The sequence below is a fragment of the Lissotriton helveticus genome, chromosome 2_2 (genome assembly GCF_964261635.1).
Source record: "Lissotriton helveticus chromosome 2_2, aLisHel1.1, whole genome shotgun sequence".
NCBI lineage: Eukaryota > Metazoa > Chordata > Amphibia > Caudata > Salamandridae > Lissotriton > Lissotriton helveticus.
This window is the reverse complement of record NC_136060.1, coordinates 520,576,141-520,604,056: the sequence shown is the minus strand read 5'-3', so window position 1 is coordinate 520,604,056 and position 27,916 is coordinate 520,576,141. Positions and strand designations below refer to the sequence as shown.

Below are 27,916 nucleotides of genomic sequence, written 5' to 3'. Positions count from 1 at the left end.
TGGGCTCTGAAGAAATAGGCTTAACGTCAATAAAACTGGGCGGGGGAGGTCGCTCAAAAAAATGCGCGAGTTGCTTGGGGTTTAGTAGCTCACGACGATTTTCACTAACCAGAAGTAGCTCACACTACACAAAAGGTTGGAGACCCCTGCTCCAGAGTCTCCCGACTTTGGTGCTCATGCCCGCTTGACTCCAGAGTCTCCAGTCTTTGGTGCTCACTCCCGCTTCACTCCAGAGTCTCCAGTCTTTGGTGCTCACACCCTCTTGGCTCCAGAGTCTCCCGTCTTTGGTGCTCACGCCCTCTTGACTCCCGAGTCTCCCGTCTTTGGTGCTCACGCCCTCTTGGCTCCAGAGTCTCCCGTCTTTGGTGCTCACGCCCTCTTGACTCCAGAGTCTCCCGTCTTTGGTGCTCACGCCCTCTTGACTCCCGAGTCTCCAGTCTTTGGTGCTCACGCCCGCTTCACTCCAGAGTCTCCCGTCTTTGGTGCTCACGCCCTCTTGACTCCAGAGTCTCCAGTCTTTGGTGCTCACGCCCTCTTGACTCCCCAGTCTCCCGTCTTTGGTGCTCACGCCCTCTTGACTCCAGAGTCTCCCGTCTTTGGTGCTCACACCCTCTTGGCTCCAGTCTCCCGTCTTTGGTGCTCACACCCTCTTGACTCCCGAGTCTCCCGTCTTTGGTGCTCACGCCCTCTTGACTCCCGAGTCTCCAGTCTTTTGTGCTCACACGCTCTTGACTCCAGAGTCTCCCGTCTTTGGTGCTCACTCCCTCTTGACTCCAGAGTCTCCAGTCTTTGGTGCTCACGCCCTCTTGACTCCAGAGTCTCCCGTCTTTGGTGCTCACGCCCTCTTGACTCCAGAGTCCCCCGTCTTTGGTGCTCACGCCCTCGTGGCTCCAGAGTCTCCCGTCTTTGGTGCTCACTCCCTCTTGACTCCAGAGTCTCCCGTCTTTGGTGCTCACGCCCTCTTGACTCCAGAGTCTCCCGTCTTTGGTGCTCACGCCCGCTTCACTCCAGAGTCTCCCGTCTTTGGTGCTCACACAATCTTGACTCCCGAGTCTCCAGTCTTTGGTGCTCACGCCCGCTTGACTCCAGAGTCTCCCGTCTTTGGTGCTCACGCCCGCTTCACTCCAGAGTCTCCCGTCTTTGGTGCTCACACGCTCTTGACTCCCGAGTCTCCCGTCTTTGGTGCTCACGCCCTCTTGACTCCAGAGTCTCCCATCTTTGGCGCTCACGCCCTCTTGACTCCAGAGTCTCCCATCTTTGGCGCTCACGCTCTCTTGACTCCAGAGTCTCCAGTCTTTGGTGCTCACGCCCGCTTGACTCCAGAGTCTCCCGTATTTGGTGCTCACGCCCGCTTCACTCCAGAGTCTCCAGTCTTTGGTGCTCACGCCCTCTTGACTCCAGAGTCTCCGTCTATGGTGCTCACGCCCTCTGGACTCCCGAGTCTCCCGTCTATGGTGCTCACGCCCTCTGGACTCCCGAGTCTCCCGTCTTTGGTGCTCACGCCCTCTTGGCTCCAGAGTCTCCCGTCTTTGGTGCTCACGCCCTCTTGGCTCCAGAGTCTCCCGTCGTTGGTGCTCTCGCCCTCTTGACTCCCGAGTCTACCGTCTTTGGTGCTCACGCCCTCTTGGCTCCAGAGTCTCCCGTCTTTGGTGCTCACGCCCTCTTGGCTCCAGAGTCTCCCGTCTTTGGTGCTCACGCCCTCTTGACTCCTGAGTCTACCGTCTTTGGTGCTCTCGCCCTCTTGACTCCCGAGTCTACCGTCTTTGGTGCTCACACCCTCTTGGCTCCAGAGTCTTCTGTCTTTGGTGCTCACGCCCTCTAGACTCCAGAGTCTCCCGTCGTTGGTGCTCACGCCCTCTTGACTCCAGAGTCTCCCGTCTTTGGTGCTCACGCCCTCTTGACTCCAGAGTCTCCCGTCTTTGGTGCTCACGCCCTCTTGACTCCCGAGTCTCCCGTCTTTGGTGCTCAGGCCCTCTTGACTCCCGAGTCTCCCGTCTTTGGTGCTCAGGCCCTCTTGACTCCAGAGTCTCCCGTCTTTGGTGCTCACGCCCTCTTGGCTCCAGAGTCTTCCGTCTTTGGTGCTCACGCCCTCTAGACTCCAGAGTCTCCCGTCGTTGGTGCTCACGACCTCTTGACTCCAGAGTCTCCCGTCTTTGGTGCTCACGCCCTCTTGACTCCAGAGTCTCCAGTCTTTGGTGCTCACGCCCTCTTGACTCCCGAGTCTCCCGTCTTTGGTGCTCACGCCCTCTTGACTCCCGAGTCTCCCGTCTTTGGTGCTCAGGCCCTCTTGACTCCAGAGTCTCCCGTCTTTGGTGCTCACGCCCTCTTGACTCCCGAGTCTCCCGTCTTTGGTGCTCACGCCCTCTTGGCTCCAGAGTCTCCCGTCTTTGGTGCTCACGCCCTCTTGGCTCCAGAGTCTCCCGTCTTTGGTGCTCACGCCCTCTTGGCTCCCGAGTCTCCCGTCTTTGGTGATCACGCCCTCTTGACTCCAGAGTCTACCGTCTTTGGTGCTCACGCCCTCTTGGCTCCAGAGTCTCCCGTCTTTGGTGCTCACGCCCTCTTGACTCCCGAGTCTCCCGTCTTTGGTGCTCACGCCCTCTTGACTCCAGAGTCTCCCGTCTTTGGTGCTCACGCCCTCTTGACTCCAGAGTCTCCCATCTTTGACGCTCACGCCCTCTTGACTCCAGAGTCTCCCATCTTTGGCGCTCACGCTCTCTTGACTCCAGAGTCTCCAGTCTTTGGTGCTCACGCCCGCTTGACTCCAGAGTCTCCCGTCTTTGGTGCTCACGCCCGCTTCACTCCAGAGTCTCCAGTCTTTGGTGCTCACACGCTCTTGACTCCCGAGTCTCCAGTCTTTGGTGCTCACGCCCTCTTGACTCCAGAGTCTCCGTCTATGGTGCTCACGCCCTCTGGACTCCCGAGTCTCCCGTCTATGGTGCTCACGCCCTCTGGACTCCCGAGTCTCCCGTCTTTGGTGCTCACGCCCTCTTGGCTCCAGAGTCTCCCGTCTTTGGTGCTCACGCCCTCTTGGCTCCAGAGTCTCCCGTCGTTGGTGCTCTCGCCCTCTTGACTCCCGAGTCTACCGTCTTTGGTGCTCACGCCCTCTTGGCTCCAGAGTCTCCGTCTATGGTGCTCACGCCCTCTGGACTCCCGAGTCTCCCGTCTATGGTGCTCACGCCCTCTGGACTCCCGAGTCTCCCGTCTTTGGTGCTCACGCCCTCTTGGCTCCAGAGTCTCCCGTCTTTGGTGCTCACGCCCTCTTGACTCCTGAGTCTACCGTCTTTGGTGCTCTCGCCCTCTTGACTCCCGAGTCTACCGTCTTTGGTGCTCACACCCTCTTGGCTCCAGAGTCTTCCGTCTTTGGTGCTCACGCCCTCTAGACTCCAGAGTCTCCAGTCGTTGGTGCTCACGCCCTCTTGGCTCCCGAGTCTCCCGTCTTTGGTGATCACGCCCTCTTGACTCCAGAGTCTACCGTCTTTGGTGCTCACGCCCTCTTGGCTCCAGAGTCTCCCGTCTTCGGTGCTCACGCCCTCTTGACTCCCGAGTCTCCCGTCTTTGGTGCTCACGCCCTCTTGACTCCAGAGTCTCCCGTCTTTGGTGCTCACGCCCTCTTGACTCCAGAGTCTCCCATCTTTGACGCTCACGCCCTCTTGACTCCAGAGTCTCCCATCTTTGGCGCTCACGCTCTCTTGACTCCAGAGTCTCCAGTCTTTGGTGCTCACGCCCGCTTGACTCCAGAGTCTCCCGTCTTTGGTGCTCACGCCCGCTTCACTCCAGAGTCTCCAGTCTTTGGTGCTCACACGCTCTTGACTCCCGAGTCTCCAGTCTTTGGTGCTCACGCCCTCTTGACTCCAGAGTCTCCGTCTATGGTGCTCACGCCCTCTGGACTCCCGAGTCTCCCGTCTATGGTGCTCATGCCCTCTGGACTCCCGAGTCTCCCGTCTTTGGTGCTCACGCCCTCTTGGCTCCAGAGTCTCCCGTCTTTGGTGCTCACGCCCTCTTGGCTCCAGAGTCTCCCGTCGTTGGTGCTCTCGCCCTCTTGACTCCCGAGTCTACCGTCTTTGGTGCTCACGCCCTCTTGGCTCCAGAGTCTCCGTCTATGGTGCTCACGCCCTCTGGACTCCCGAGTCTCCCGTCTATGGTGCTCACGCCCTCTGGACTCCCGAGTCTCCCGTCTTTGGTGCTCACGCCCTCTTGGCTCCAGAGTCTACCGTCTTTGGTGCTCTCGCCCTCTTGACTCCCGAGTCTACCGTCTTTGGTGCTCACACCCTCTTGGCTCCAGAGTCTTCCGTCTTTGGTGCTCACGCCCTCTAGACTCCAGAGTCTCCAGTCGTTGGTGCTCACGCCCTCTTGACTCCAGAGTCTCCCGTCTTTGGTGCTCACGCCCTCTTGGCTCCAGAGTCTCCAGTCTTTTGTGCTCACACGCTCTTGACTCCAGAGTCTCCCGTCTTTGGTGCTCACGCCCTCTTGACTCCCGAGTCTCCAGTCTTTTGTGCTCACACGCTCTTGACTCCCGAGTCTCCCGTCTTTGGTGCTCAGGCCCTCTTGACTCCAGAGTCTCCAGTCTTTGGTGCTCACGCCCTCTTGACTCCAGAGTCTCCCGTCTTTGGTGCTCAGGCCCTCTTGACTCCAGAGTCTCCAGTCTTTGGTGCTCACGCCCTCTTGACTCCAGAGTCTCCCGTCTTTGGTGCTCACGCCCTCTTGACTCCAGAGTCTCCCGTCTTTGGTGCTCACTCCCTCTTGACTCCCGAGTCTCCAGTCTTTGGTGCTCACGCCCTCTTGACTCCAGAGTCCCAACAGTACAATGTCCCCGCCCGATGGGCGTGGCCACCCCAGTGGCCTGTGGTAAATGCCAATAAAGCTGCCATTCTCTCTGTTGCTGCTTGTGAGCCCCAGATGAAGTGATAAACTCTCGAAACGCGTTGGGCTGATCAAATTGTTAGCGGGCTGAGCTGACTTGCCTTATCACCTCCTACAATAAAGCACGGTGGCGAATACTTACCGGATGTTTGGGCCTTTTCTTTTACAGGTAACTTTGTTGTGTGGATTATGGCGGCCTGCCTGAGCCGCGGAAAAGTGCCCGGCTGTTGTTTTTGGCAGTCCGACAGAGGCGTCACATGGCGTAGCTGCGAGGGACATCTGGAGCCTGATTTGTGAGGAGCAAGCAGGTGGTATGGACAATTGCAGTTCCGTACTGCAATCCACTGGATGTAAAATGAGCATTTATTTAATGGACAGAACGGCAGCTCACTTGAGACTAAGATGGGACTCCATTTACCACAGGCCACTGGGGTGGCCATGCCCATCGGGCGGGGACATTGTACTGTTGAAAATGCCGATAAATCTGCCGCGCTCTCTGTTGCCGCTTGTGAGCCCCAGATGAAGTGATAAACTCACGAAACGCGTTGGGCTGATCAAATTGTTAGCGGGCTGACTTGCCTTATCACCTCCTACAATAAAGCACGGTGGCGAATACTTACCGGATGTTTGGGCCTTTTCTTTTACAGGTAACATATATATATATATATATATATATATATATATATATATATATATATATATATATACACACACACACACTGGGGAAAAAAACATAAGTTTTACAGATGTTATAGTTAGGAATTAGCATTTAAAAAACCTTAGAAATGTACTAAAAAAAAACATAGGTTTCAGGGACGTTATAGCTAGTTGAACATTTGACTCCTATAAAACCAGAGAAATTCGCCTGTTATAGTTAGTTGAGGTAACTATAACTCGCGCGCCCGCAATGCGTCACATATTACATCACTCGTGACATGGTGAGTGACATCACTGATGACAAATACCGAATTGATTTGATATGGGCAAATTTACCTTCACACTCCCTCTATAACACCCTGTAAGCACCATATACAAGCTACAATGTTCGAAACAAAAGTTCACCCAAGTAGATATAACTGCATGCTTACACTACTTGGACAGGTATGGCACAGCGCCTAGAGCACATAACTTCACATCATATGACACACAGTTTGCGCTCACGCTTTCATCCGAGTCCAGCAGCAGCTCAGCTTAGCACCATGAGACTCTAGACAATACCTCACAAATTTTCCGTACCCCAGGACTTTCAGACCAGTACAGGTCAGTAATTTGTCCTAGTAGCTATAAACACATGCTGACACTACTCCCACAGGTGTAGTGCAGCGGCCACGGCACATGACTTCGCAGCATAACACACAAAAACGGTGATGGATCAAGCCCTGATCTTTTGACTGGGTAGGAGTGTTCTGCTTAATTCAGATACTCTGTCCATCACCACCCCCTTTTTGAATCGTGTTGGCCACCACAAGTGTGGAAGGGTATGCTCAGATGTGAGTCCCTTGCTCACTGCACCATCAGGATTCAAGCAAGCCGGGCCGAAGACGGCTGTAATGCCAGAAACCGGTCCCCGGAAGCTTGTTTCCTTTCCGGTAAAGAATTGGCTTGGTAGTGTGGTCTGCCCTGTTCCCATGATGCACTGGGCCAGGGTCAGATTAATTTGCATGTAGCCAGGTTCTGAGCTGGGATGGTGCAGTGAGCTAAAAAACGGTGATGGATCAAGCCCTGATCTTTTGACTGGGTAGGAGTGTTCTGCTTAATTCAGATACTCTGTCCATCACCACCCCCTTTATGAATCATTCATCCGAGTCCAGCAGCAGCTCAGCTTAGCACCATGAGACTCTAGACAATACCTCACATTTCTGTACCCCAGGACTTTCAGACCAGTACAGGTCAGTAATTTGTCCTAGTAGCTATAAACACATGCTGACACTACTCCCACAGGTGTAGTGCAGCGGCCACAGCACATGACTTCACAGCATAACACACTCAATTTGAGTTCACTCTTTAATCCCAGAGTCCCGCACCAGCTCACCTTAGCAGCAACAGACTAAGCAATACCTCACTTAATTTCTGTAACCCACCACTTTCACACCGGTAGGGGTGAATACTTCGCTTCGCACCCCCTCTATAGCACACACTAAACACCCCACAGAGGTGACAGTGCTCCTACCCTCCTATTTCCCACTTTTTTCCCCTTACTCGCTTCAAATGAATCACAAAACGGTGGCCAACACTTCCTAGTTGCAACCGCTCGCAGCCAATCAGCAGCAAGCTCGTGTTCGTACCGCCTCAGCCAATCAGATGGCAGAATTTCCAAATATCGATATCTGTAAATTTCGATATTTCTCAAAAACTACTGAACGGATTTACACCAAATAAACAAAACCGTGCTTTCTAGACCAAGACCCTTCTCCCTGCCAAATTTGGGGTCATTCCATTCGACCTGTAGCCTTGTCTAAAGTTTCCTATGGAAATTAACATGGGGAAAACACGTTTTGGGCCCCCCTTCCCCCCTTGACGAATCACCCCCAAACTTACAAAAACACGTTTTGCCCCCCCTTGATGAATCACCCCCAAACTTTTAACATGTATGTATATATATATATATATATATATATATATATATATATATATATATATCAAACCACACAGTTTGCCTGCAAAGGAACGGCCACACAACAGGTAGGTAAAGCTGATTTTCTTTATTGTAGGCTGTCGAATGAAGACAAATGTTGAGGCTTCACGAGTCTTTGGAGTCCTGCCCAACGCGTTTCATGCTCCCGCACTTAGTCATGGGCTGTAGGCTCACAAACAATGGGACGGCAACAGTTTTCTGAGCACCATAATTATAACAAAGTTCCCGCCCTGATGGGCGTAGCCACTCGCATGGCATTGTGGTACTTGTGGTGCCTGTGTGTTACCCCAGTGGGTTGCCAGCCTTCCCAATGTTCCAATATTAAAAATAACTCCCAAGTGGGTTGTGGCGCATCACTTCGTCCTCATAAGGACACTGTTGCCGTCCCATTGTTTGTGAGCCTACAGCCCATGACTAAGTGCGGGAGCATGAAACGCGTTGGGCAGGACTCCAAAGACTCGTGAAGCCTCAACATTTGTCTTCATTCGACAGCCTACAATAAAGAAAATCAGCTTTACCTACCTGTTGTGTGGCCGTTCCTTTGCAGGCAAACTGTGTGGTTTGATGTTTAGCGGCTGTGCCTGAAGCCGCGGAAGGAGCCCCGCTGTTTTGTTACAGTCCGCAGCAGCGCCACCCGACGCTGCTGCGTGAGGAACAGGAGCTGTTTATTGGGGCTGAAAAGTGTCGTTATGAGGACGAAGTGATGCGCCACAACCCACTTGGGAGTTATTTTTAATATTGGAACATTGGGAAGGCTGGCAACCCACTGGGGTAACACACAGGCACCACAAGTACCACAATGCCATGCGAGTGGCTACGCCCATCAGGGCGGGAACTTTGTTATAATTATGGTGCTCAGAAAACTGTTGCCGTCCCATTGTTTGTGAGCCTACAGCCCATGACTAAGTGTGGGAGCATGAAACGCGTTGGGCAGGACTCCAAAGACTCGTGAAGCCTCAACATTTGTCTTCATTCGACAGCCTACAATAAAGAAAATCAGCTTTACCTACCTGTTTGTGGCCGTTCCTTTGCAGGCAAACTGTGTGGTTATATATATATATATATATATATATATATATGTTCTACCTTTCCAAACGTTACACCTCTATACTCGTAAAATCTACTTTTAATCACGAAGAGATATTTTTAAGGCCTACTCCCACGTTCTGGCGAGCTGACAACAGGTATTCTGCTTGCTCACAAAGTGAATGAGCAATAAAGATGCCTTTAAATCTTCATCATGTTTGCTCTGCATTCAGAGCCAGAGGACAAAAGTCAGTTTGCCTTCCTACATTTACTTTTGTTTCTGCGACAGAAGTTAGAGGATTTTGTAAAGTGACTGTGTGACAATCATGCTGTGCAAAGCATATGAAATGAAAGGCTCTAAGTTTTCAGGATTTTTTTCTAACACAACACTAAAATAGCTAATAAGTGAACTGTTCAAACTTTTCAAATATATTTCACTAATTATTAGGACACATTTTTGCAATTCTGTGGTAAAAAAAAAAGATTTTTATGGGATCAAAACAAATCAGCACACTTTACTTGATGTGGAAATTTCAAATATTTTTGCTGTAACCCAATTTCCAAACATTGTTTATGCGCTATATAGTTTTATCAGTACAACTACATGTTAGAGGGAAAGTTTTGTGGGCATTTCAATGGAAAATATGCTATCTGTAAATGATATTGCACTACCACATCTTACTTTAGTAATATATTTATGAAAAGTGAGTTTTCAAACATGAACTGGGAAACATTCCTGCTCCTGCCCAGATGACAATGACGGTAGGGGTTTCAGAGGCAGGCACAAAGACCTCGAAGCCCTGCCGGCTCCCCTGCTTCACCCATCGCGGATGCAGCAGGAGCAGCGTTGCTCAAATTCTGTGGGAGCAGTTTTCTTTTGCTGCTGCTGGGTGGTAAAAACAAAGCATTTTCCTGCCCGAAAGCACGGGCAGGGAAATACTTTGTTCTCCCACCAGGCAGGATCAGCTTTAAGCAGCCCCGCCCACCCCCAGAGATGGGCGCACTTTACATTTTCCCTGCCCGCGAAATAGACTGTGTACCCAAGACCATTGTATGGCTCAGAGAGGGGAGTACCTGGCTTTCCTTCCTCTTTAACTGAAAGACAGCCTGAAGGGAAGGGGTCCTGGAAGCTCGGACAGGGGGAGCCACGCGCTTCCACCCTTTCTAAAAAAAAAAAACGTTGCGCCTTCTCCTAAGGCCCTGGCCCACCCATTTTTTTCTATGCGGATCCTCCGTGCATATGGCAGAATTTCTTTTTTTTAAAAATGTTTTTGGCCCCAAGTTCAAGAAGATGGAGATTAGAGAAGGTAGTTTCACAGTGGGCAGGATGGAAACATTAACAAAATATGTTCTAATCTGAACACTAGATTGTAGTGGATCCCAGGCGCTGACAGAGGAGAGACGGCAGGTGAGTGCCAGTCGTGCAGGTGTTTTGAGATAATAAAGGATGAAGTGGTGCTGTGTCACTGGTGTAATTCAGATAGCAGTAAGCTGTTACCGTTCTGGTGTTTTTTGACATAAAAGTAAGTCGTGATGCTTATGATAGAGTGATGGAGGGAAACATTGACGAGAGAAAAAAAAAACTGAGTATAACACTGAGCTGAATGTGGCAGTTAATAAACATTACACCAAGGGAGGTTTGTACAAGAGTATGCGTGTCACCAGTAGGGGTTTTTTTTCAGTTTGGGACTGGCAAGCTTTCTCTGCCCATCCCGCACAAAAAAAGAACAGACAGTCTACTCTAAATAAAGCAGGCGGCCTGATGTTCTTACATTGACAAAGTCTAATACGTCAGGCTGTCGGTGTAGGTTTCCCAGAGCAGAGCTAGCGGGGGCACTGTAGTCGGAAAGGGATATGGACGTTGTGGCAGAGTATCCTGTCTGCTATATTTACATCAGCCCTAGTCTCTTTTCTGAAGTGCCCTGAAGACAAAAAACTCTTCAGCTTCTGCGCTACACAAACATCCGCAGCTCAACTCACGCAAGGTCACAGCAAAGGCTCATTTCTTACCTGTTTTAATATGCAGAGGTATAGGCTCAGCAATCCCGTCTCCGTGCTTGCCCAGGGACTGCCCCTTCTTGTAGCCCATTTTCTGCAGTAGTGCAAAGCCTTTGTTTTCGTTGCCAATGGCACTATTCAGCACGGCTTCTCGCTGCTCTTTCTCCACTTCTTTCAGGCTCTTCTGACGGTTGTTCAGGTTTGCCTCCTTGTGCTTCTGTTCTTTCTGATAAGCTTCTTGGACCCGCCTGGCAATAGGTAAACCTGGCCTGATGTCTTGCTCTGTGCTGATGAAAGCTGCAGACATGTAGTCTTCTTCCTCGTCTGAAGATGCCGCCATTCCTGGTCACAGCCCCTAAGCACTGCACACCAGAGAAGCAGCACTGAGCACGATTCTGCGGCTAAAGATACAACCGGACCTTGTCCTGGACACCCTTGGACGAGGGGCCTTCAGCTCAAACAAGGACAGGGGACCCTACCATTGAAGCACACACGAGGCTCCTGCACTCCAACACAGAGGAGGGTCTAGCAGCTCAAACAAAGGACCCTACCATTGAACCACACACGAGGCCCCTGAACTCCAACACAGCAGAAGGTCTAGCAGCTCAAACAAAAGACCCTACCATTGAAGCACACAAGAGGCCCCTGCACTCCAACACAGCAGAGGGCCTAGCAGCTCAAACAAAGGACCCTACCATTGAACCATACACGAGGCCCCTGCACTCCAGCACAGAAGAGGACCTAGCAGCTCAAACAAGGGACCCTACCATTGAAGCACACAAGAGGCCCCTGCACTCCAACACAGCAGAGGGCCTAGCAGCTCAAACAAAGGACCCTACCATTGAACCATACACGAGGCCCCTGAACTCCAACACAGCAGAGGGCCTAGCAGCTCAAACAAGGGACCCTACCATTGAAGCACACACGAGGCCCCTGAACTCCAACACAGCAGAGGGCCTAGCAGCTCAAACAAAGGACCCTACCATTGAACCATACACGAGGCCCCTGCACTCCAGCACAGAAGAGGACCTAGCAGCTCAAACAAGGGACCCTACCATTGAAGCACACAAGAGGCCCCTGCACTCCAACACAGCAGAGGGCCTAGCAGCTCAAACAAAGGACCCTACCATTGAACCATACACGAGGCCCCTGAACTCCAACACAGCAGAGGGCCTAGCAGCTCAAACAAGGGACCCTACCATTGAAGCACACACGAGGCCCCTGAACTCCAACACAGCAGAGGGCCTAGCAGCTCAAACAAGGGACCCTACCATTGAAGCTCACAGAGGCCCCTGCACTCCAGCACAGAAGAGGACCTAGCAGCTCAAACACACACCAGGACCGTGGAACACACACACTTTAGGCCTTTGTAGTTCAAATACTCACATGACCAGCTCTTCAACCGAGACGTTCCTGCAGAATAAACACACACCGGTGCCCGGTCCCTCACACTAAGAGGATCCTGCAGTTCAAATGCACAGCTGGGCCCTGACCTCAGTTGCACAGCTGGACACTGCAGCTCAGATGCACAGCTGGACACTGCAGCTCAGATGCACAGCTGGGCCCTGCAGCTCAGATGCACAGCTGGGCCCTGCAGCTCAGATGCACAGCTGGACCCTGACCTCAGATGCACAGCTTGGCTGCACAGCTGGGCCCTGATCTCAGATGCACAGCTGGGCCCTGCAGCTCAGTCTCACACACACTCAGCCCTGCAGCTCAGTCACTGTGACGGCCCCTCACCCTGCACCTCAGTCTCACACACTCTCAGCCCTGGAGCTCTGTGTTAGGTCCATGAGTCTCACCCCCAGCTCTGCAGCCCCTCGTCCCGCACCTCAGTCGCACACAGAGACCCTCCCTCTCACGACCTCCGCCCGCCGGGGTCCCAGCACAGTAGCTAAAGCAGAAGAGCCGACGAAGGCGCGGCCATGACAGCTCTCCACCGGAAGTGCTCGGCTGACTGACCCGGAAGTGGCTGCTCTGTATGCGGCCCGCCCGCAGCGGACCGGAAGTAAGACGCCATATTGGTAAGGGGCAGGGTTCCGTCGCTAGGCTACGCCGTCGGTCACAGCTGCCAAGGCTTCAGATTGGCCGTGTGACATTTTCATAACTTCAGTGTATGACGAGTGACGTCTCAACGATCGGAAGGGACGCGTTCTCGCGAGAAACACCGACCAATGAAAGACGAGGGAAACAAACACATACACATCAGCCATGACAGCCAGGAGTGTCTGAGCTGAGGGCAGAGTCACTGGGGGGGGGATGAGGGCAGAGTCACTGGGGATGAGGGCAGAGTCACTGGGGGGGGGATGAGGGCAGAGTCACTGGGGATGAGGGCAGAGTCACTGGGGGGATGAGGGCAGAGTCACTGGGGGGGGATGAGGGCAGAGTCACTGAGGGGGATGAGGGCAGAGTCACTGAGGGGGATGAGGGCAGAGTCACTGGGGGGGATGAGGGCAGAGTCACTGGGGGGGATGAGGGCAGAGTCACTGGGGGGGATGAGGGCAGAGTCACTGGGAGGGGGGGATGAGGGCAGAGTCACTGGGAGGGGGGATGAGGGCAGAGTCACTGGGGGGGATGAGGGCAGAGTCACTGGGGGGGCTGAGGGCAGAGTCACTGGGGGGGATGATGGCAGAGTCACTGGGGGGGGATGAGGGCAGAGTCACTGGGGGGGATGAGGGCAGAGTCACTGGGGGGGTGAGGGCAGAGTCACTGGGGGGGATGATGGCAGAGTCACTGGGGGGGGATGAGGGCAGAGTCACTGGGGGGGGATGAGGGCAGAGTCACTGGGGGGGATGAGGGCAGAGTCACTGGGGGGGGATGAGGGCAGAGTCACTGGGGGGGATGAGGGCAGAGTCACTGGGGGGGATGAGGGCAGAGTCACTGGGGGGGATGAGGGCAGTGTCACTGGGGGGGGATGAGGGCAGAGTCACTGGGGGGGTGAGGGCAGAGTCACTGGGGGGATGAGGGCAGAGTCACTGGGGGGGATGAGGGCAGAGTCACTGGGAGGGGGGGGGATGAGGACAGAGTCACTGGGAGGGGGGGATGAGGGCAGAGTCACTGGGGGGGGATGAGGGCAGAGTCACTGGGGGGGATGAGGGCAGAGTCACTGAGGGGGATGAGGGCAGAGTCACTGGGGGGGATGAGGGCAGAGTCACTGGGGGGGGTGAGGGCAGAGTCACTGGGGGGGGATGAGGGCAGAGTCACTGGGGGGGATGAGGGCAGAGTCACTGGGGGGGGTGAGGGCAGAGTCACTGGGGGGGGATGAGGGCAGAGTCACTGGGGGATGAGGGCAGAGTCACTGGGGGGGGGATGAGGGCAGAGTCACTGGGGGATGAGGGCAGAGTCACTGGGGGGGGGATGAGGGCAGAGTCACTGGGGGGGGGATGAGGGCAGAGTCACTGGGGGGATGAGGGCAGAGTCACTGGGGGGGGGATGAGGGCAGAGTCACTGGGGGGGGTGAGGGCAGAGTCACTGGGGGGGATGAGGGCAGAGTCACTGGGGGGGGTGAGGGCAGAGTCACTGGGGGGGGTGAGGGCAGAGTCACTGGGGGGGATGAGGGCAGAGTCACTGGGGGGGGTGAGGGCAGAGTCACTGGGGGGTGAGGGCAGAGTCACTGGGGGGGATGAGGGCAGAGTCACTGGGGGGGGGATGAGGGCAGAGTCACTGGGGGGATGAGGGCAGAGTCACTGGGGGGGGGATGAGGGCAGAGTCACTGGGGGGATGAGGGCAGAGTCACTGGGGGGGGTGAGGGCAGAGTCACTGGGGGGCTGAGGGCAGAGTCACTGGGGGGATGAGGGCAGAGTCACTGGGGGATGAGGGCAGAGTCACTGGGGGGGATGAGGGCAGAGTCACTGGGGGGGGTGAGGGCAGAGTCACTGGGGGGATGAGGGCAGAGTCACTGGGGGGGATGAGGGCAGAGTCACTGGGGGGGTGAGGTCAGAGTCACTGGGAGGGGGGATGAGGGCAGAGCCACTGAGGGGGATGAGGTCAGAGTCACTGGGAGGGGGATGAGGGCAGAGTCACTGGGGGGGGTGAGGGCAGAGTCACTGGGGGGGATGAGGGCAGAGTCACTGGGGGGGGTGAGGTCAGAGTCACTGGGGGGGGTGAGGGCAGAGTCACTGGGGGGGATGAGGGCAGAGTCACTGGGGGGGGTGAGGGCAGAGTCACTGGGGGGGATGAGGGCAGAGTCACTGGGGGGATGAGGGCAGAGTCACTGGGGGGGGGATGAGGGCAGAGTCACTGGGGGGGATGAGGGCAGAGTCACTGGGGGGGATGAGGGCAGAGTCACTGGGGGGATGAGGGCAGAGTCACTGGGGGGGATGAGGGCAGAGTCACTGGGGGGATGAGGGCAGAGTCACTGGGGGGGGTGAGGGCAGAGTCACTGGGGGGGATGAGGGCAGAGTCACTGGGGGGGGTGAGGGCAGAGTCACTGGGGGGGGATGAGGGCAGAGTCACTGGGGGGATGAGGGCAGAGTCACTGGGGGGGGTGAGGGCAGAGTCACTGGGGGGGATGAGGGCAGAGTCACTGGGGGGATGAGGGCAGAGTCACTGGGGGGGGGATGAGGGCAGAGTCACTGGGGGGGATGAGGGCAGAGTCACTGGGGGGGGATGAGGGCAGAGTCACTGGGGGGGATGAGGGCAGAGTCACTGGGGGGGGTGAGGGCAGAGTCACTGGGGGGGATGAGGGCAGAGTCACTGGGGGGGATGAGGGCAGAGCCACTGAGGGGGATGAGGTCAGAGTCACTGGGAGGGGGATGAGGGCAGAGTCACAGGGGGGATGAGGTCAGAGTCACAGGGGGGATGAGGGCAGAGTCACTGGGGGGATGAGGTCAGAGTCACTGGGAGGGGGGATGAGGGCAGAGTCACTGGGGGGGGGATGAGGGCAGAGTCACTGGGGGGGATGAGGGCAGAGTCACGGGGGGGTGAGGGCAGAGTCACTGGGGGGGATGAGGGCAGAGTCACTGGGGGGGGTGAGGGCAGAGTCACTGGGGGGGATGAGGGCAGAGTCACTGGGGGGGGGATGAGGGCAGAGTCACTGGGGGGGATGAGGGCAGAGTCACTGGGGGGGGTGAGGGCAGAGTCACTGGGGGGGATGAGGGCAGAGTCACTGGGGGGGATGAGGGCAGAGTCACTGGGGGGATGAGGGCAGAGTCACTGGGGGGGATGAGGGCAGAGTCACAGGGGGGATGAGGTCAGAGTCACAGGGGGGATGAGGGCAGAGTCACTGGGGGGATGAGGTCAGAGTCACTGGGAGGGGGGATGAGGGCAGAGCCACTGGGGGGGATGAGGGCAGAGTCACTGGGGGGGATGAGGGCAGAGCCACTGGGGGGGATGAGGGCAGAGCCACTGGGGGGGATGAGGGCAGAGTCACGGGGGGTGAGGGCAGAGTCACTGGGGGGCTGAGGGCAGAGTCACTGGGGGGATGAGGGCAGAGTCACGGGGGGGGTGAGGGCAGAGCCACTGGGGGGGGATGAGGGCAGAGTCACTGGGAGGGGGGATGAGGGCAGAGCCACTGGGGGGGATGAGGGCAGAGCCACTGGGGGGGATGAGGGCAGAGCCACTGGGGGGGATGAGGGCAGAGTCACTGGGGGGGGTGAGGGCAGAGTCACTGGGGGGGATGAGGGCAGAGTCACTGGGGGGGGGATGAGGGCAGAGTCACTGGGGGGGATGAGGGCAGAGTCACTGGGGGGGGTGAGGGCAGAGTCACTGGGGGGGATGAGGGCAGAGTCACTGGGGGGGATGAGGGCAGAGTCACTGGGGGGATGAGGGCAGAGTCACTGGGGGGGATGAGGGCAGAGTCACAGGGGGGATGAGGTCAGAGTCACAGGGGGGATGAGGGCAGAGTCACTGGGGGGATGAGGTCAGAGTCACTGGGAGGGGGGATGAGGGCAGAGCCACTGGGGGGGATGAGGGCAGAGTCACTGGGGGGGATGAGGGCAGAGCCACTGGGGGGGATGAGGGCAGAGCCACTGGGGGGGATGAGGGCAGAGTCACGGGGGGTGAGGGCAGAGTCACTGGGGGGCTGAGGGCAGAGTAACTGGGGGGATGAGGGCAGAGTCACGGGGGGGGTGAGGGCAGAGCCACTGGGGGGGGATGAGGGCAGAGTCACTGGGAGGGGGGATGAGGGCAGAGCCACTGGGGGGGATGAGGGCAGAGCCACTGGGGGGGATGAGGGCAGAGCCACTGGGGGGGATGAGGGCAGAGTCACGGGGGGTGAGGGCAGAGTCACTGGGGGGCTGAGGGCAGAGTCACTGGGGGGATGAGGGCAGAGTCACTGGGGGGGGTGAGGGCAGAGCCACTGGGTGGGGATGAGGGCAGAGTCACTGGGGGGGATGAGGGCAGAGCCACTGGGGGGGATGAGGGCAGAGCCACTGGGGGGGATGAGGGCAGAGTCACTGGGGGGGATGAGGGCAGAGTCACAGGGGGGATGAGGTCAGAGTCACAGGGGGGATGAGGGCAGAGTCACTGGGGGGATGAGGTCAGAGTCACTGGGAGGGGGGATGAGGGCAGAGCCACTGGGGGGGATGAGGGCAGAGTCACTGGGGGTGAGGGCAGAGTCACTGGGGGGCTGAGGGCAGAGTCACTGGGGGGTGAGGGCAGAGTCACTGGGGGGCTGAGGGCAGAGTCACTGGGGGGATGAGGGCAGAGTCACTGGGGGGTGAGGGCAGAGTCACTGGGGGGGGTGAGGGCAGAGTCACTGGGGGGGATGAGGGCAGAGTCACTGGGGGGATGAGGGCAGAGTCACTGGGGGGGATGAGGGCAGAGCCACTGGGGGGGATGAGGGCAGAGTCACGGGGGGTGAGGGCAGAGTCACTGGGGGGCTGAGGGCAGAGTCACTGGGGGGATGAGGGCAGAGTCACTGGGGGGGGTGAGGGCAGAGTCACTGGGGGGGGGTGAGGGCAGAGTCACTGGGGGGGATGAGGGCAGAGTCACTGGGGGGATGAGGGCAGAGTCACTGGGGGGGATGAGGGCAGAGCCACTGGGGGGGATGAGGGCAGAGTCACTGGGGGGGATGAGGGCAGAGCCACTGGGGGGGATGAGGGCAGAGTCACGGGGGGGATGAGGGCAGAGTCACTGGGGGGGATGAGGGCAGAGCCACTGGGGGGGATGAGGGCAGAGTCACTGAGGGGGATGAGGGCAGAGTCACTGAGGGGGATGAGGGCAGAGTCACTGGGGGGATGAGGGCAGAGTCACTGGGGGGGATGAGGGCAGAGTCACAGGGGGGATGAGGGCAGAGCCACTGGGGGGGATGAGGGCAGAGCCACTGGGGGGGATGAGGGCAGAGTCACGGGGGGTGAGGGCAGAGTCACTGGGGGGCTGAGGGCAGAGTCACTGGGGGGATGAGGGCAGAGTCACTGGGGGGGGTGAGGGCAGAGCCACTGGGGGGGGATGAGGGCAGAGTCACTGGGGGGGATGAGGGCAGAGCCACTGGGGGGGATGAGGGCAGAGCCACTGGGGGGGATGAGGGCAGAGTCACTGGGGGGGATGAGGGCAGAGTCACAGGGGGGATGAGGTCAGAGTCACAGGGGGGATGAGGGCAGAGTCACTGGGGGGATGAGGTCAGAGTCACTGGGAGGGGGGATGAGGGCAGAGCCACTGGGGGGGATGAGGGCAGAGTCACTGGGGGTGAGGGCAGAGTCACTGGGGGGCTGAGGGCAGAGTCACTGGGGGGTGAGGGCAGAGTCACTGGGGGGCTGAGGGCAGAGTCACTGGGGGGATGAGGGCAGAGTCACTGGGGGGGTGAGGGCAGAGTCACTGGGGGGGGTGAGGGCAGAGTCACTGGGGGGGATGAGGGCAGAGTCACTGGGGGGATGAGGGCAGAGTCACTGGGGGGGATGAGGGCAGAGCCACTGGGGGGGATGAGGGCAGAGTCACGGGGGGTGAGGGCAGAGTCACTGGGGGGCTGAGGGCAGAGTCACTGGGGGGATGAGGGCAGAGTCACTGGGGGGGGTGAGGGCAGAGTCACTGGGGGGGTGAGGGCAGAGTCACTGGGGGGGATGAGGGCAGAGTCACTGGGGGGATGAGGGCAGAGTCACTGGGGGGGATGAGGGCAGAGCCACTGGGGGGGATGAGGGCAGAGTCACTGGGGGGGATGAGGGCAGAGCCACTGGGGGGGATGAGGGCAGAGTCACGGGGGGGATGAGGGCAGAGTCACTGGGGGGGATGAGGGCAGAGCCACTGGGGGGGATGAGGGCAGAGTCACTGAGGGGGATGAGGGCAGAGTCACTGAGGGGGATGAGGGCAGAGTCACTGGGGGGATGAGGGCAGAGTCACTGGGGGGGATGAGGGCAGAGTCACTGGGGGGGGATGAGGGCAGAGCCACTCGGGGGGGGGATGAGGGCAGAGCCACTGGGGGGGATGAGGGCAGAGTCACTGGGGGGGATGAGGGCAGAGCCACTGGGGGGGGGATGAGGGCAGAGTCACTGGGGGGATGAGGGCAGAGTCACTGAGGGGGATGAGGGCAGAGTCACTGGGGGGGGGGGATGAGGGCAGAGCCACTGGGGGGGATGAGGGCAGAGTCACTGAGGGGGATGAGGGCAGAGTCACTGGGGGGGATGAGGGCAGTGTTTTTATTTTATTTATTTAATTTAATATGATTTTATATAGCGCAAACATTACCCGAAGCATAGCTGCCAAGGTTTCAGATTGCCATGTGTGACATTTTCATAACTTCAGTGTAATTATGAGTGACATTTCAAGAACTATGAGTGACACTTTCTCGTGCGCGAAATCAAGCAATGAAGACAAGGAAAACACATAAATGTATGAAATGACACCCATTTGAGCAAGGTGGCGCTAAGATCTTGCCCAAATACATTGCCCTACATAGAATATGGAAACCTCAGTGTTATAAGTGTGGTCGGTCTCTTCACTTATGAGTATTGTGTAATCCTTCTCAAATCAGCCGATCTTCATGTACTCCGCTCCGTTACCAACAAAATGTAACTAAAAAGCCCTCTATTGTGCACCTGTTTTGGAAGACCATTGCTGGTTTGTTCTGGGCAGGGCCGGCGCTAGGCATGGGCAGCGTGGGCGGCTGCACAGGGCCTCGCGCTCAGCCCACCAGCATGGGGCCCTGCACTGGTGGCGTCCTGTTGTTTCCCTGGCGATCCATTTAAAAAAAAGTTGTCGCCTTGCAATTAACACCTTGAATGCTATGGGGATTTTTCTCCTGTGCTGGAACTCCATGAACCCCATTATTCATGACGAGCTGGGCTCGTCATCAGCGTAGCAGGAGGCTACTGCATGACGAGCCCAGCTCATCATGAGCGTGGAAGGGGTTAAGGTCCATTGGAGGGGGCCCCCTCCCTGGGCCTCTCAGGGATGGTGTCTGTCTGGAGGCATTGGGGAGGGAGACGCTCCCTCAATTGCAAGGAGGCCATTCACAGACACTGTGGTGGGCCCATTGTCCAGCATTTTGGCGCCCCCACAGTCACAGAGGAGGTGAGAGGCGCGGCCCCGGGACTGCGAGGAACAGCGTCAAGTACACCAGCTGTTTCCTCTTCCCGCGCGAGCCGCGCCCCCTCCCAGTGCCCGCCCCCATCAAGGCGTCTATAACCTCTCGCGGCCCCCGCTTCGCGGGTGCCGCTCGCATTGAGGTTTGTGTCCAAGCGCCCTAGCTGTTGCCAGACCAGCGCTACAGGAGTAGCATTTTGGAAATCATCTCACCGTTCAGAAGAGGGAGGAGAAAGCCACCGCGAGGCCGCAGAGGAGGTGAGAGGCGCGGCCCCGGGACTGCGAGGAACAGCGTCAAGTACACCAGCTGTTTCCTCTTCCCGCGCCCCCTCCCAGTGCCACGCCCCCTTTTTCTTATCAGTGATTTAAGTAAGATCTGTAACGCGCACCGCGGGACGCGCGCGGGTCGCAGCCCGGGCCAAGGGCGGGCCCGTTGTTGCCCGTTAGTGACCGGCAGAGACCGGACCGGGCCACCCCCCTTGGTTCCTCTGCACTGCACTTACAGCTAACTTATAAGTCCGTACATATGTCCGTAATGCCTGGAAGAACCAGAAGCAAAACTAAATCTGCGCTGGCTGTAGCACAAATTACTGGGCCCATTGACCAATTTATATCTCGAGTCAACGAGACAATTGACCAGAGTATCACTCTATTGGAGCGAAGAGTGTCATTGGACCTTATGAACGCTAAACGCTCGTCTCTGGGTCCTTTATCAACTGTAAGTTCGCCTCACCAGCAAATTGTAATTAATCGTTCTCTTCCATTACCTCAACCGGCCGCTGGTACACTTACTGTACCAAACTTAGTAGATCTATCAGTCTCTCAGCTGGAGTCTGATTCATCATTTGTCGATCTAGAGGCCACCCCAGACCTTGAAGCTTGTCAAACACCTGAAAAGCCAGAGTCTATCATAGGGAGTTGTCCTCGGGATTCAGGGAAAGGACGCATTCGTGTAGTGCCAGAACCTAGGAATATGTCCAAGACCAAGAAAAAATCCAAAACCAACATCAGGAATCACAACCTTGTGTCTTCAGTTCCTAACTCAACATCAGGCATACCATGTTGGGTCGAAAATATGGTAGCAGACTTAAAATCTGACCTTGAAGCCTCAATATCGGCCCAAATCAAGCCTTTAATGTCCAAAATTGATAGGTTAACATCTTTTATCAATACTAAATGGTCTAATAAGGCAAGTGGAAATGTGTCAACTTTGCCGCAAGGAAATGCCAAAGAACCAGCCTCAACGAATGCTATTAATAGCAACCCACCAAAGGATCTTAATGCAAATGCTAAAACCATACCAGATAATGTAGAAACAGTAACGCACCATTTGGCCCATATGGAGGGAAAGGCTTCTGCACCCCTACCAACTTCTAGGGGTGCAGCCTCTACTACAAAGTCCAAATCACCCGCTGGTTCCAAAAGAGTGCCCAACCAACCTGTCAATGGGCCTAAAAATCTACCAGCCGCTACGACACCAGCTACTTCTCTCAGCAAGCCCGATGATCCTAAGCCTAGACCGCCTCGCTTCAAGTCAATTAATTTGCCGCCGGAAGTCTCACCCTTTGTGGTCGTACTGACGGGGGTGCCACCACTAAAGGAGGGGAAAAAAGAAACTCTGGCCGAATTGAAGAATAAATGTGCCCAGTGGCTTGACATCCACAAACCTCTGCCCAATAATTTATGTGGCGAAATACACGCAGTTAGAAGAGGGGACTGGGTAGGTAGAAACACCAAGTCTATAGCAGGCGATGTCATAACCATCAATTTTAGGAATATTGAGGTAGTTAATTACATTTGCAACTCACCCAACAGTGGGCCGGCTTCTCAAATACACCCTCTTCCTATGTCCTACTTCCTTCCCATGCCCCCAAGGCAATTTCCCCCTCAATTTACTTTCCCAATAAATAGAGGGTAAACACACGCTCCACACCACACTGCCCATCAGTGGCAGCATTCATGGCAAGGTCCACCTCCTCGCTTTGATCCTTTTGTATCCCAGTTTGCCCACTGGAATAGATTCAGTGCGCTGGAAGAGGTGGACTGACATAATCCTAATGAAGCTCTCCCCATGTATTTTTCCACCAAAAGGGGTGAGGAGGAGGGTTTAGATGTTAAGCTACACTTACCATGCCCTAACTCTCCAATTGCGACAACTAATAGCTTGACTAAGGCGCCATCCTCCAGTCCCCAGAGAGAATGCATAGAATCTTTTAGCTCTGGAGACACTGGTGGTAACAGAGGAGAAACCAGCAAGGAGAGAATAAAAATCCTTAGCTGGAATCTTGCAGGTATTCAAAGGAAATTAGACCTACCTGAGTGGAGCGACCTGGTTGAAGCACACAAGATTTGTGTGTTTCAGGAGACCTGGAGTGTAGAACCACTCCACCGGGTTGGGTTTGTCACCTTTTTTATTCCAGCTGTAAAACCCTTAAATGGGAGGGGGCGTCCATCGGGGGGCCTCATTATTTGGGTAAGCATTTCCCTAAATTGTAGAATAACATCTACACAGACAAACAACCCTGATATTCTGGGGATTGTTTTATGTAATCCGTGTAAAACTTTGTCTCTAGCTCTCTACAATGTTTATGTTAGAGGCATAAAAAATGGGAGTACCTCAACCGTAATATCGGACCTTGAGGCCCAGCTTAGGGATTGCAAAGAAGTGGATCATACCCTAGTAGCAGGTGATTTCAACTGCACCTATGAGCCACTCCCCTTAGATGGTATCCCTGACCTGGGCGAAGAAGATAGTAGATGGGGTATTCCTTCACTCTCCATCCCCCCGATTAGACGCTGGACTCGCAGTGCGGTGCAGCTAAATGCACTGACCTTAGAGTTTGGACTTAGAGCCGTAAATGGCCGTACATCTTCTGATCGGATGGGTGCCCCGACGTTCAATAGGGTTGGTCATACCTCAAGGATTGACTACATCCTATTGGACTTGGGGTCCTGGAATTGGGTTGATGACATGACAGTCATACCAACTGTCGAGAGCGACCATAATTTGCTTTCCTTAACTATTAAGAATCCCTGGTCTAATGTAGCACTGCCAGTACCCCCGAAAAGCTTGCATAAGATCATTGTATCCTCCTGTGGAAGACGCCTAAAGTGGGATAAAGTTGCTAATAACCCTGACAAACTTGGTAACATAGAGGTGGTTCTTGTGGCCTCACAAACCGAACTTGGTTCTATTGATTTGGCTGTGGCATCAGATAGAGTAACATCTATTTTCGAGGCTACAGTTAAGTCTATAGGGGAAGCCTTTTGGGCCAAGGGAAACGATGGAAGGAGTAGGCCTCAGATCAAATCCAAGGGAATGCATGCTTGGTTCACAGGAGCCTGCAGGAAAGCTAAGTCCCGACTAATTGAAGCCGTTAAAGGCAAATCCCAACTTCAAATACAGCTAGCCAGGAAGGAATATAAGAGAATACTGGGTCTAGCCAAAAAGGAGTGGGACGAGGCCTACTGGCTTACTCTTAAAGAAGCTAGTCTAAAGAAGGACCCAAAATGCTTCTGGGATGCAATTAGAGTTCGGAACAGGCCTGATAGAGACTTGATAACCTGCAACATTCCTAGTCAGGTGTGGGTTAAACATTTTTCTAAGCTATATACCCGCCAAGAAGACCAATTGCTGTCAAGCGCTTCCCAAGGGGGGATTATGGGTACAACATTGCTCCCTCTAACCTGGAATATTCAGCCTAGTGATTTTGATTTTACTATCAAGGAGGTTGAATATGCAATAGGTACCATCATTCCACAGAAAGCGGCTGGCCCGGATGGTATACCTGGTGACCTGCTAAGATCTGACACCTTAAAGTGGGGGAAAACTCATCCATTCCCTACTTGTTGCTATGTGTAGGGGCGCCCCTGTCCCCTCCTCGTGGAAAGGGGCGGAGGTGGTCCCTATTTTTAAAAAAGGCCCTAGGGATGACCCGTCAAATTATAGGCCTATTAGCTTGTTGGATGTTAGCCAAAAAGTTGGTAAGGTTCTACTGCTAAGAATCCTAAATTGGGTAGAAGAAAACAAAATCCTTACAGACTACCAGGCGGGCTTTAGAGTAGGAACTGGGACAATTGAGCAAGCCTTTAGGCTCATGATGGTCTATTGGAAGGTTGTGGTCGTAGGCAAGGGCAGTCTTTATCTCGCTTTCATCGATTTAAAGACTGCCTTTGACCTTGTACCCAGGGAGACCTTATGGACTGTACTGGCCGATATGGGGTTACCTCATTACTTGCTTGTGTTGCTTGTTAGGCTGCACGAAAACAGCTTTGCCCAGATTAGGTGGGGACCAGAGGGGGAAAAAACTGATAGTATCCCGGTTGAGAGAGGTGTGCGCCAGGGATGTGTCCTGGCTCCCACCCTCTTTTCTCTTGACATCAATGGGGTGGTTGAGCATCTTCGAAAACAACCTTCAGATGAACCATCCCTGGCTGGCGAACGCATACCAACCCTCCTCTTCGCGGACGATACGCTTTTGATATCTAAGACCCCAATTGGACTCCAAAGACTTCTTAATAACTTTCAATCTTTCTGTGCAGACCGTGGCCTGACAATCAACACAAGTAAGCCAACATTTTTGGTATTGAATCCCCCTAAAAAACCAGTTCGCCCTCCTATCCTGAATGCCGAACCGCTGGAAAGGGTTGAAGTCTTTGATTATCTTGGGATACGTCTCTCCCACAAAATGGACTGGACACCACATCTGGACAAAATTCTTTTAACCCACAAGAGAATTACAGGAGCTATTTTGAAAGAACAACGCTCCTGTAAAATAAGACCTATAGCTACTGTTCTAGAGATTTACTCGGCTAAAGGTGTCAGTTCTGCTCTTTATGGGGCCGAACTCTGGGGGTCATCCATCTCTGATGCTCTATCAAGATCTGAGAAAAAATTCTGTAGAGCGATCATGTCTCTACCACAGGGAACTCCTACGGTCCCGCTAATGTTGGACCTAGGATGTCGCCAAATTGATGATCTCGCGAAATTTCGGCCACTCTTGCTATGGGCGCGGCTGTGGCGTGTGGAGGAACTCAGTAAATATGCCCAAGGCCTCGCAGAAATCATGTCATTACCTGGGTGGCATAAAATCAAATGGTTAAGAGACATGAAGTTGCTGCTAGCCAATCTGGGCCTAAATGAAGCGTGGATAAATGGATCTTCTCCGCCGAAGTTTACGTTGAAGAAACTTTACTGGGACTGGATCTCCACTAAAAGAAATACCAGTACCACCATTGGCAGGCTTAGTGAGGACTTCTTGAAATTCAAAGACCAACCCAAACGGGAAGTGTATCTTGACATTATAGAAAAACCCTTTGATAGGGCTCTATATTTCAAATTTAGAGCAGGAACCCTTCCCCTTTATTCTCTTACCTCAAGCTGGAAATCACATGCACAAATCATAGAGCTCTGCCCTGCGTGCTTAAAAAAATCAGAGACAATGGCGCACTTCTTGTTTGAATGCACAGAGTATGCAATTCCAAGGAGGGTTTGGCTTAAAAACTTATGTCGGCAGCTGGGTACTAACAGCCATGTGACCGCAATCAGGATTTTAATGTCTGACAGCCGTCCTACCTATGCTTGTGTTTTAGCTCAATTTTTATCATGGGCTTGGTCCATCCGTCTTAAAAGGCTAAAATTAACTGTTTAATTAATTCTTAGAAAATTTACTCTTTTTATGAACTGCTAGCCAAATCTGGAAAGTATCTTATATGTGTTTCATTGATTCTTTTTAAAATAATGTGTATTGTGTTTTCATGTTGCTTTTATGATAATTTCTTTTTATCGAAATAAAGCCTGTTTGACTTGACTTGACTTGAAAAACTGTGGGGGTGCAAAAATGCTGGACAATAGCCCCTCCACAGTGTCTCTGAATGGTCTCCTTGCAGGGGGCCACTTATCTAAATTAGAGGGGGCCTCGCACGTTGCCTTTTAGCCCAGGGCCACGCAAATCCTTGGACCGGCCCTGGTTCTGGTGTTTCTACATACATTTTTACCAAGCATAAATGCATACAATGTTGGCAAGTTTGATTTTCTTTATTCTTCAGTGTGATGTATTTTAATGTGGATACTTACTCTGACAATATGCAAATGCTCCACTGCACTGTAGTCCTTTGAATTTTTACTGGTGCTTTATGTTACCCTGCAGCTTGAATATTTGTTTGTGTTTTTGAGTGTACGTGAGACAGCTGTATTTCCTTGAATAAGGAGTAGTAGAAGCACTTCCGATTTTGTTTTAAAATACTAAACCCATTTGCTTTACATTCTTTATTGTTCTAACACTATTGCAGCAAATCCAATGTATTATTGAAGGGCGTGACTGAATTGCACAGCAAGGCCATATTTCTAAAGGAATACTCAGGCATTCTTTCTCATTTTGGCCCCATGACCCCACAGATGCTAAGGGTCGCAAGGACAGTGCCAGGGGTCGCAAAAGACACATCAGGGGTCACAGATGCGACCATTTTGCGACCCGTAAATGGCATCCATGTACACACTGCGGTATTTGTTTAATCTGTCTCGGAAGAATGAAAGGGTATTCATTTTAGAGATCTTAGCAGGATGAAATGCAAAGCTGCACACAGCAGAAGGTCACGATATGACTGAGGTAGCCTCAAATAAACACTAACAAATCGGCAGCGATAAGGGGTAGACTCCCTTTCATTAATTATTTGAAGCACCACATAAGCGGGCCAAAACGCAGGGTAGGCTACTGCGGCGCTATCTCCTCAGCAGAAGGGCACAAACATGTGGGATAGGCACCCACAGCGCTATTCACGGCGCCCAGCTCCTCTCTCGGGCCACACAGCTTCCAGGGCCCTGGGACTCCAAAGGGCACAGCGCTTTCAGTGCCCACGGCGCTTCAGGGGCCACAACAGTCACAGGCCACAGCGCTTCAGCAACACAGCAGTTCCTTAGGGGCACACTCCTCCATCTGCAGCACAGCACTTCCCAGGGGGGGCCACAGCTTCACGAGGATAGTGTTTGATAGGCACACATCGAGAAGGGGGGGGCCGACAGTCCCAGCAGCAGGCCCAGAGGTCTCCGGGTGACTCTCCTCACCTCCTGGGGGGGGTCCTGTCCTCAGCACTCCTTCCCTTTCAGGGCGCTTCTTCACGCAGCGCTGGCGTGGTGCAAGGTCCCACAGCTTCCGGGACCTCGGGGGGCCCTCCTTCCTCCAGGTCCCTGGGGACAGAGCAGTAGCACTACTGGGCCAGGTCAACAGGTAGTGGGGGCTTCATCAAAGCAGGGTGGTAGGCTCTCACCATCCCCACTGCAGCGTGGCCCTCCTCCCACACAGTAGCCTTGAACTCCTGAAGTGGGGCTTTACAAGCCCTGGGGACAGTAGAGGGGTTCTGGATGGGTGCAGGGTCCAGCACACAGGCCCAAGTGGCGGTATCCCCTTGCAGCAGGTTCCCTCACATTCCTGTCCCAACTCTGTCTCGCTGCATGGTGGCACATCCCCTTACTTAAACCCTGCTCCCAGGCAGTGCCAGAACCTTCTAGAATGTTGGCAAAACTGGCCTAAACTGGCTCAGGGGGAAAATTAGAGCACCCTGGGTGCCAGGCTTTCCCTCCAAAAGCTAGGGGTGACTGGGTACCTGACGACTAGACTGCTAACCTCCTGCAGTCAGGTGGCACACACATAGCCTGGACATCCATTTTAAAAACACAACATTTCACCAGGATACATTTTACAATGGGGGAAATTGACAAGTGCTCACACAATTGCATGCCATTACATATTAACAAGGTGCCTCACACCACACATGGCCTATACAGGTTTATTACCATGGGGGAGACATTACAAATTAGGGGGGCAAAAAGCGAAAAAGTTTGGGGGAAAAGGGCCACGTCCAACACTCACTATACGATACAAAACCCACTTTATGCAAATTATTTAAAGCCCAGGTTTCCTGAAATAAGCAGGGCATCCACAA

At 54.4% G+C, this 27,916-nt stretch overlaps 1 protein-coding gene across 2 annotated transcripts in view; it reads right to left on the bottom strand.

Moving 5' to 3' along the window:
* GPATCH11 (G-patch domain containing 11) overlaps positions 1-12,474 on the bottom strand; it is a 69,953-nt gene extending 57,479 nt beyond the window's left edge. The window contains exons 1-2 of one of the 2 annotated variants that reach the window (XM_078678848.1): positions 11,902-12,474; positions 10,532-11,426 (exon numbers count right to left, since the gene is read on the bottom strand). In XM_078678848.1, the coding sequence (XP_078534974.1) occupies positions 10,532-10,859 (328 nt within the window). In that variant the 5' untranslated portion in view covers positions 10,860-11,426; positions 11,902-12,474. The remainder of the gene's footprint in view (positions 1-10,531; positions 11,427-11,901) is intronic. The other variant, XM_078678849.1, reaches the window with a different exon arrangement.
* Positions 12,475-27,916: the final 15,442 nt, after the last annotated feature.